The sequence below is a fragment of the Schistocerca serialis genome, chromosome 6, assembly GCF_023864345.2.
Source record: "Schistocerca serialis cubense isolate TAMUIC-IGC-003099 chromosome 6, iqSchSeri2.2, whole genome shotgun sequence".
Lineage (NCBI taxonomy): Eukaryota > Metazoa > Arthropoda > Insecta > Orthoptera > Acrididae > Schistocerca > Schistocerca serialis.
In genome coordinates, this window is record NC_064643.1 from 376,845,976 (window position 1) to 376,856,185 (window position 10,210).

At 43.3% G+C, this 10,210-nt stretch overlaps 1 protein-coding gene across 2 annotated transcripts in view; it reads left to right on the forward strand.

The window, feature by feature from the left end:
* The window catches only part of LOC126485168 (unconventional myosin-Ie-like), a 416,688-nt gene extending 409,670 nt beyond the window's left edge, over positions 1 to 7,018 (forward strand). Inside the window, exon 24 of one of the 2 annotated variants that reach the window (XM_050108845.1) lies at positions 6,755 to 7,018. In XM_050108845.1, the coding sequence (XP_049964802.1) occupies positions 6,755 to 6,828 (74 nt within the window). In that variant the 3' untranslated portion in view covers positions 6,829 to 7,018. Of the gene's footprint in view, positions 1 to 6,021; positions 6,159 to 6,754 lie in introns of those variants that run through there. The other variant, XM_050108848.1, reaches the window with a different exon arrangement.
* The last annotated feature ends 3,192 nt before the right edge of the window (positions 7,019 to 10,210 follow it).

Sequence of the window (10,210 nt, forward strand, 5' to 3'; positions counted from 1 at the left end):
GAAAATCCGCTCTGGGAGAAGGAAGAAAGAGGAGAAGGGGGCCCTGGGGAGGGGCCGACGGTGCCAGACACTTGTTGCCTTATATAGGCGTTGCCGACCGCAGCGCCGTATTCTACCTGTTTATGTATCTCTGTACATGAATACGCATTCCTATGCCAGTTTCTTTGGCGCTTCAGTGTATAAATCGGCTGAAGGCCGCAGATGAACACTTGTAAGTGAAATGATATCGTTTATTTTTCAAATACAACATTATTGTCTTTGTTTTTTAAACTATTAATTTTCGTTATTGTTCGCTCGCTGACAACGCCCATTTCCCAAACCATAGCAGAATATCATATATGGCATTTCACTTGTCGACCGTTAGGCTTCCATTGCTAACAAGTGGTGGAAGAGAGAACATGGAAATGTACTACACTATTTGTACGTGCAAACAGCGCAATAACAGTAAACACATAAGCGAATCCGCGTTCGGAAGAAGGTAAAACACCATTATTTGTACCCAGGATTGACAGTACTGTACAATAAGGCACACAAACACGACGAAAACTAACGTAGCCTACAACACGACTCGAACCCCAGAACTGACTGCAGGTAGGTAGAGTACTGTGAGTGAGACATAATACCTTGTCGACACATTCCATGGGGCGCCAATGTAACGACTGCGATAATATCGGCATGCAAGCGTTGCGCAACACTTTCTATAAACATGTGTTTATCTCGGGAAGTTCACGTTTCCCGACCGATGTTTACTGGACTTATTTTTGTTGTTTCGATGAGTACTACCACTTATCAAAGTATTCGACACTTGTTTTGAACACCCTGTATATATACACTACTGGCCATTAAAACACCAAAAAGAAATGCAGATGATAAACGGGTATTCATTAGACAAATATATTATACTAGAACTGATATGTGATTACATTTTCACGCAATTTGGGTGCATAGATCCTGAGAAACCAGTACCCAGAACAACCACCTCTGGCCGTAATAACAGCCTTCATACGCCTGGGCATTGAGTCAAACAGAGCTTGGATGGCGTGTACAGGTACAGCTGCCCATGCAGCTTCAACACGATACCACAGTTCATCAAGAGTAGTGACTGGAGTATTGTGACGAGCCAGTTGCTCGGCCACTATTGACCAGAAGTTTTCAATTGGTGAGTAATCTGGAGAATGTGCTGGCCAGGGTAGCAGTCGAACATTTTCTATATCCAGAAAGGCCCGTATAGGACCTGCAACATGCGGTCGTGCATTATCCTGCTGAAATGTAGGGTTTCGCAGGGATCGAATGAAGGGTAGAGCCACGGGTCGTAACACATCTGAAATGTAACGTCCACTGTTCAAAGTGCCGTCAATGCGAACAAGATGTGACCGAGACATGTAACCAATGGCACCCCATACCATCACGCCAGGTGATACGCCATTATGGCGATGACGAATACCCGCTTCCAATGTGCGTTCACCGCGATGTCGCCAAACACAGATGCGACCACTATGATGCTGTAAACAGAACCTGGATTCATCCGAAAAAATGACGTTTTGCCATTCGTGCACCCAGGTTCGTCGTTGAGTACACCATCGCGGGCGCTCCTGTCTGTGATGCAGCGTCAAGGGTAACCACAGCCATGGTCTCCGACAGCCATGCGGATAAGATGCCTGTCACCTCGACTGCTAGAGATACGAGGCCGTTGGGATCCAGCACGGCGTTCCGTATTACCCTCATGAACCCACCGAGTCCATATTCTGCTATTAGTCATTGGATCTCAACCAACACGAGCAGCAATGTCGCGATACGATAAACCGCAATCACGATATGCTACAATCCGACCTTTATCAAAGTCGGAAACGTGATGGTACATATTTCTCCTCCTTAGATGAGGCATCACAACAACGTTTCAAAAGGCAACGCCGGATCAACTGCTGTTTGTGTATGAGAAATCAGTTGGAAACTGTTGTGGATTGGCAGGAGACCAACCCACTAAATTGAGAGGAAGCCGAAAGGCACGCGTTTAAGCTCACGCAGGCTGGCGTGAGGTCTGGAACAGGACAAGGAAATTAGAACTTAGAAAAAAGGAGGTAACTGGTAGAATACTTAATTTTAATCCATTAATGTTGAACGTAGCTCTTGTCTATACGTTATTTACAATATCAATAGTAACTAAACATGGCGCCTTGCTAGGTCATAGCAAATGACGTAGCTGAAGGCTATGCTAACTATCGTCTCGGCAAATGAGAGCGTATTTTGTCAGTGAACCATCGCTAGCAAAGTCGGTTGTACAACTGGGGCGAGTGCTAGGAAGTCTCTCTAGACCTGCCGTGTGGCGGCGCTCGGTCTGCAATCACTGATAGTGGCGACACGCGGGTCCGACGTATACTACGAACCGCGGCCGATTTAAAGGCTACCACCTAGCAAGTGTGGTGTCTGGCGGTGACACCACAGAAACTTTCCTCATGTCAGCACGTTGTAGGTGTCTCCACCGGCGCCAACCTTCCGTAGCACGTCATCTTCGTGGTGTAGCAATTTTTATGGTCAGTAGTGTAAATGATGTCGTAAACAACGTCGAAAGTTCCATGAGACTTTCGTGGATGAGGGTGCTGGGTACAGAGAAGTCGCAACGTTAAAACATTGTGGCGAAATGCAGGAAGACCTGCAGAGGATGGACTGTTGGTTCAGGGAGAGTCAATTGACTTTCAACATAAGCAGATGTAACATACTGCGTATACGTTAACAAAAAAAGTATGTTATGATTACACGATTGCAGAACAATCACTGCAGGCAGCTGTTTCTATAAAATATGCATACGGAGCTATTTAAAGTGCAACGACCTCATCGCAGGAAAGGCAGATGTCAGATCGAGATTGATTGGAAGAATTCTCAAGAAATGTAGTTCATCAATAAAGGTAGTAGCTTACAAAACCCTCGTTCAACCGATACTCGAATGTTGCTCCCCAGTCTGGGGCCCGTACCAGATAAGAATGATAAAGGAAATAGAGAAGACGAAGAAGTGCAGCGGGTTTCGTTACGGGTTCATTTAGCAAGCGTAAAAGGGTCTCCATGATGATCAACCAACTCCAGCGGAGGGCGCTACAAGAGGGGCGTTCTGCGTCATTCCTAGGAGAGTCAACAAATACACTGAAGCGTCAAAGAACTGGTATAGGCATGCGTATTCAATTACAGAGATACAGGGTTATTACAAATGATTGAAGCGATTTCACAGCTCTACAATAACTTTATTATTTGAGATATTTTCACAATGCTTTGCACACACACACAAAAACTCAAAAAGTTTTTTTAGGCATTCACAAATGTTCGATATGTGCCCCTTTAGTGATTCGGCAGACATCAATCCGATAATCAAGTTCCTCCCACACTCAGTGCAGCATGTCCCCATCAATGAGTTCGAAAGCATTGTTGATGCGAGCTCACAGTTCTGGCACTTTTCTTGGTAGAGAAGGTTTAAACTCTGAATCTTTCACATAACCCCACAGAAAGAAATCGCATGGGGTTAAGTCTGGAGAGCGTGGAGGCCATGATATGAATTTCTGATCATGATCTCCACCACGACCGATCCATCGGTTTTCCAATCTCCTGTTTAAGAAATGCCGAACATCATGATGGAAGTGCGGTGGAGCACCATCCTGTTGAAAGATGAAGTCGGCGCTGTCGGTCTCCAGTTGTGGCATGAGCCAATTTTCCAGCATGTCCAGATACACGTGTCCTGTAACGTTTTTTTCGCAGAAGAAAAAGGGGCCATAAATTTTAAACCGTGAGATTGCACAAAACACGTTAACTTTTGGTGAACTGCGAATTTGCTGCACGAATGCGTGAGGATTCTCTACTGCCTAGATTCGCACATTGTGTCTGTTCACTTCACAATTAAGAAAAAATGTTGCTTCATCATTGAAAACAAGTTTCGCACTGAACGCATCCTCTTCCATGAGCTGCTGCAACCGCGCCGAAAATTCAAAGCGTTTGACTTTGTCATCGGGTGTCAGGGCTTGTAGCAATTGTAAACGGTAAGGCTTCTGCTTTAGCCTTTTCCGTAAGATTTTCCAAACCGTCGGCTGTGGTACGTTTAGCTCCCTGCTTGCTTTATTCGTCGACTTCCGCGGGCTACGCGTGAAACTTGCCCACACGCGTTCAACCGTTTCTTCGCTCACTGCAGGCCGACCCGTTGATTTCCCCTTACAGAGGCAACCAGAAGCTTTAAACTGCGCATACCATCGCCGAATGGAGTTAGCAGTTGGTGGATCTTTGTTGAACTTCGTCCTGAAGTGTCGTTGTACTGTTATGACTGACTGATGTGAGTGCATTTCAAGCACGACATACGCTTTCTTGGCTCCTGTCGCCATTTTGTCTCACTGCGCTCTCGAGCGCTCTGGCGGCAGAAACCTGAAGTGCGGCTTCAGCCGAACAAAACTTTATGAGTTCTTCTACGTATCTGTAGTGTGTCGTGACCATATGTCAATGAATGGAGCTATAGTGAATTTATGAAATCGCTTCAATCATTTGTAATAGCACTGTATGTAAACAGGCAGAATATTGCACTGCAGTCGGCAACACCTATATAAGGCAACAACTGTCTGGCACAGTTGTTAGATCGATTACTGTTGCTACAATGGCAGGTTTTCGAGATTTAGGTGAGTTTGAACGTGGTGTTACAGTCAGCACAAGAGCGTTGGGATGCAGCATATCCGAGGAAGCGATGAAGCGGGGATTTTACCATATGACTAATTCACGAGTGTACCGTGAATATCACGAATCAGGTAAAACATTAAATCTCCGACATCGTTGCAGCCGGAGAAAGATCCTGCAAGAATGGGACGAACGACAACTGAAGAGAATCGTTCAATGTGACACAAGTACAACCCTTCGGCAAATTGCTGCAGATTTAAGTTCTGGGCCATCAACAAGTGTCAGTATGCGAACCACTCAACGAAACATCATCCATACGGGCTTTTGGAGCCAAAGGCCCACTTCTGTACCCTTGATGACTGCACGATACAAAGCTTTTACGGGTTCATTTAGCAACACTGACATTGGACTGTTGATGACTGGAAACATGTGCCTGGTCGGAGGAGTGTCGTTTCAAATTGTATCGAGTGGATGGACGTGTAGAGGTTTGGAGACAACGTCATGACTCCATGGACCCTGCAAGTCAGCAGGAGACTGTTCAAGCTGGTGGAGGATTGTAATTATGTAGAGCATTTGCAGTTGGAGTGATATGGAACCCCTGATACGCCTAGATACGACTCTGAGACGTATGTAAGCATCCTCTCTGATCACCTACATCCGTTCTTGTCCGTTGTGCATTCCAACATACTTTGGCAACTCCAGCAGGACAAACCGACATTCCACATGTCCAGAATTGCTGTAGAGTGGCTCTAGGAACACTCTTCTGAGTTTAAACCCTTCCGTTGCCCACCAAACGCCCAGACATGAACATTATTGAGCATATCAGTGATGTTTTGCAATGTGCTGTTCAGAAGAGATCTCCACCCCCTCGTACTCCTACGGATTTATGGACAGCTCTGAAGGATTCATGATGTTAGTTCCCTGCAGCTCTACTTCAGACATTAGCCGTGTCCATGCCACGTCGTGTTGTGCCACCTTCGCATGATCGCGGGTGTCCTACACGATATTAGGCAGATGTACCAGTTTCTTCGGCAATTCAGTGTATATGTAAATGTTCTCTCTCTCTCTCTCTCTCTCTCTCTCTCTCTCTGTGTGTGTGTGTGTGTGTGTGTGTGTGTGTGTGTGTGTGTGTGTTTCCTGAAGCGTTATTGCGTAAACTGCTTGTCCGTGTTTGTAACGTAATGTAATTTACCGAGCTCATGTCAAACAGATAAAACGTTAAAATGTAAGTTGAGTTTTATTTATAGAAGTGTTAAACCTGTTTCAGATAATACCAGTTTTCAATATTACGCCCTTGTCTGCTGCAGAGCGAAAACATCGCTGGAGCGCTACGGCCCACCGCCATTACGCGGCACATTTAAAATTTACATTATTGCTTTACAGGCGCGTTACTTCCTGCGCAGATTGTTTAATGATTTGTCTTCTGGCGAAGCTGGAGTCCTGGACCAGGCAGTCATTTTAAGGCATTATGTGGAATTAGGCCCTGGCCTGTACTACGTCTAAAGGACGACGACTTTCATTCAAGAGTGAACATTATATTTGACCTAGCGTGTTGAAAAGCAAAGTGACAACTAAAAGCACGTTTATATTCTCGAGTATTTTATCAAAGTGCATTTGGTTTTCCTTTAATGTATTCGTAAGATATTGATCATATGTGGCTTGCATAGCGTTGCTAGACTGTTTCAACGTTTTATCAGTAGTAGCAATATTACGCCATACAGACTTCAGTGAAACATAATAACAACGTTTTCAAGGAGTATATAAAACATAATTTAATCAGAGTACAAGCACATTAAAATGCTTCATCAAGAACCGGTTTTAGATTTGGTGGCGTCTTCTTGTCGTGAGTGCTTGTCAATGCGGGCTACAATTGCTAGAACTACAGTTTGTGCTTCACTTTTGTTGGTTATATTGTTCCTGCTATTTATCGATATTTTCCGTTGCGCCATTTGGACATATGTCAATGCAATCATTGTAATTGAGATGATTTATTTCAAAAACCTTGTTAATCGTGTTAAAAATGTCTTTTGTGGTTGTGTTAGTTGGTAATTTTGCACCATTAAGCAAGGCTTCCTCCAGTGTATGTTTATACTGATATCGTCTTAATTATTAACAGCAAGTTGGCCAGTCCAGCAACATCAGTCAACTCATCCATTTGCAAGACAAATTTGTGGTGATGAAGGCAACTAACTAGCTCTTGTTTAATATAGCCTGCAAGAGCGTTAATTCGACGCAAAGTAGTGCCATTCAAAAACGGCGCTGTAGAAAGATCCGTTGCAGACTTTTCATCAAGTGTACACGTCTACCACAATGGTTTTATTAAATTCTCAGCTGTAGTGTGCACTTCTCCTGCTTGTGCAATGGGAAAGCTGACCAAATACGATACATTTGCGGCTTTTTCATTCACAGCACGAGTCGCATACTTCACAGTTTCTTGACTTCTTAATAATTGTTCTTTCTTGGGTATAAAAAATTCTTCATTCTTGTCTTTGCAGTTGGGGTGTACAGTTTCTAAATGTTGGTGTATCTGTGCAGATGGAACTATTTGGAAGCAGCTTGCTATATAACATGAAAAAAAAATTATGAAATGATCGTGTGGCGTTGTTGGCCTGGAGGCCCCAAACAGTGAAGTTCGGCCGCCATGTTTTAAGTCTTATTTCAGGTGACGCCACACTGGGCGGCTTCCATATGGGTGGTGATGAATGAATGATGAGGACAAACAACATCCAGTCCATGAGCGGAAAAAATCTCCAACACGTCCGGGAATTGAAACTGGACCCACTGCATGCTAGGCAAACACATTACCATTCACCACTCAACCAAGCAGGCGGACGTAACATGCAAAGAGGTGAGTCGTTAAAACAACAAAACAGAGATTGATCATACTTCCTTTCTTTCACCTTTAACGAATCCATGCAGCTTTTCACTACACCAGAACACAGTGTGATTGTGGTTTGTTACGTGTCCCAGCATTTTACTACGCTATTCGTGGAAAATACTTAATAGTTAAGTATGCATCACAACATCTCAGCACGATACAGAGAATGGAAGTGCTTGCCACACGAAAACGTAAGTAAATACGAAAATAGGCGCGAAAACATCGCAAAATCTAAATTACATTCTAGAAGATAGGTTAACTCCCAGCAAGGAGCCTTCTCATCAACATTGTTTGGTTGCATATGACAAGCTACCTGTAATATTTAACACAAAAGTGGTCCAGAAAATTCATTCTCCCCAAATGTAGAGGTATTTACAAAAAGAAATGATCTGTTGTTTGAACTAAAAATGCACATAATTTTATAATCATTTAACAAAAATGTTCACATTGCAGAATAAATAACAACGAAAACCCACTGATGATCGCACAGTGGTGCCGAAACATGTTTGGGTACTGAGAAAAACGGTATTTTGCATAAGTGGCGGACCTCACATAAAAAAATAAAAAAAATTGATTTACCTGTCACCTTCCATATCTATCTGCTTTGCAGACCCTAGTTGCATGGAACCCTAGTTGCATGGAAACCGCGAAAATGGAACGAAAGTGCCCCACAGAATAAGATGGCTGAACTAAAACAAAGCCGATTCAACGCTGGTAGCAGCAGTCGGAACAAAGGAGACACCAAAAAAAAACGCTAACACAGCAACCCATCCCACATTCTAACGTAAGTACAAAGCTACATGACAAAATACAGGGCATGCCTCTGCAACAGACACTAGTTATATTTACTTCTTCTATATCTACATCTAAAAATTTGTTACAGCAAGAGTAACTGAGTTAAATTGTAGAGTTGATGAAATTATTGGAACTATCCTTATCTTTTAATTCTTTTGTCCTCAATGATAAACTTTACACTCAGCCAACAGGTCTAGTAATGTGTAACTGTTTGGCGGGTACTTTAGCAGAGATTTTTATTAATAATTTCGGATGTGAATTTTTCACCTCCAATTCTCATTTTGTACCTAAGATTTTGTCGTACCATCGTTATGCTGGTGACATATTTACCTTATATGAAGGTGATGACGATGAGATTATCAACTTCAGTTGGTATTTCAGTTCCAATAATCCTAGAATTCGGTTTACTATAGAATCCATAAATTATTTAGACCTCACGATCATTAGACAAGGGACAAAGCAGGATTTCGAAATTTTTCGTAAGCCGATGTACACGGACGTCATCGTTAACAGTGATTCACGCCATCCTACGATGTACAAATGGACATATTTTCGTTCTATTACACATAGACTGCTGAAGGCTGATATGAGCCTGGAAACTAGACACAACGAATTGGAGACGATTATGCAGGAGTATGTCGCTAATGGGTACAAGGCAAAAGCGTTCGTAAATTGCTTAATTCTATGAGTAAGAAAAAATCTATTGCTCAGAAAGAAAACGGTAAACATGTAACACTTACTCAGAGTGGCCCCCTTGCGAAAAAATTGCTAATGCGTTAATAAAAGTCATGATGCAGGGCAGAAGCCATGAAATACGTTTCATAAATCTGGAGAGTATAAGATAAGATGTTGGGACTCTGAAACTTTTACATTGGTAAGACAGGCAGAGATTTTTCGCCTCGGTATAGAGAGCATACCTATGCTAATAACTCTAGCGCGTTAGGAAATAATTTGAAACAGAAAAAAACATAGTATGCTTCCAATCGCAGAGGGTCGAAGCGCGCTGCAGGTCGCTCCTAATGAACGGTATCTGGACATCCTCTTTTTTTCTTTATTATTATTTCATTTCCCCATGCCTCATGTGGGCGAATGGGGGGAGGGGGGGCTGGCATCGGTACAAATAATAACCCGTTCATCAGCCAGTGGAACTTAACGCTAACTTGGATGCTATGAATTTAAAATTATTTGAAAAGGTGATGTGAACGGGAGAAATATAAATAATATAATGCTGTCCTCAGGAATTGTCTAAAAACAGTGATAAACATGTGGACAGACAGCACAGTCAAAAACACTTGAGAAACACTTATAGAACGCTAAACACTTGAGGAAAGAAACACCTGAAAAAGATCAGTAAAAACCGAGCCATTGCACTTTCACTGAAGCTGGAGGACAGTGTATTGCAGATGAAAAGAAGGTGATCACAAGACAAGGGTGGCTGTGGAGGACTGGTGTTGGGATTTATAGACTGGAGAGGAAAAGGGGGCTCGACAAGGCTGGGGGGGAGGAGGAGGGAGGCCTTGGTCGGTGGATAAGATAAGGTGCATTCAGAGTTGGTAGGACAGGTAGATGTCGGGGTTGAGTTTTTGGTCCAGGAGACGTAGATGGTTGAATTTTCTTTGAGAGAGGATGTGGAGGGTGTGCAGGTGAAGGGTAGATGGGGTGTGTAAGTAGAGGCGCAGCAGCATAGTGGAACTGGAAAGGAGAGCGGACGCAATAGGATTGTTGGACTCAAGTTTATGGATGGTGTAGGTTATTCAGAAGTGATCTGTGTGTGTGAGGAGAGGTGGGAATTTTATGAGCTGGTAAAGGATCCTTGTGGGGGGAGGTAAGTGGCTATGGAAAGTAAGGTGGAGAGCATGCGTTTGAGGATATGGGGAGACTTGCAACATTATCAGAGCA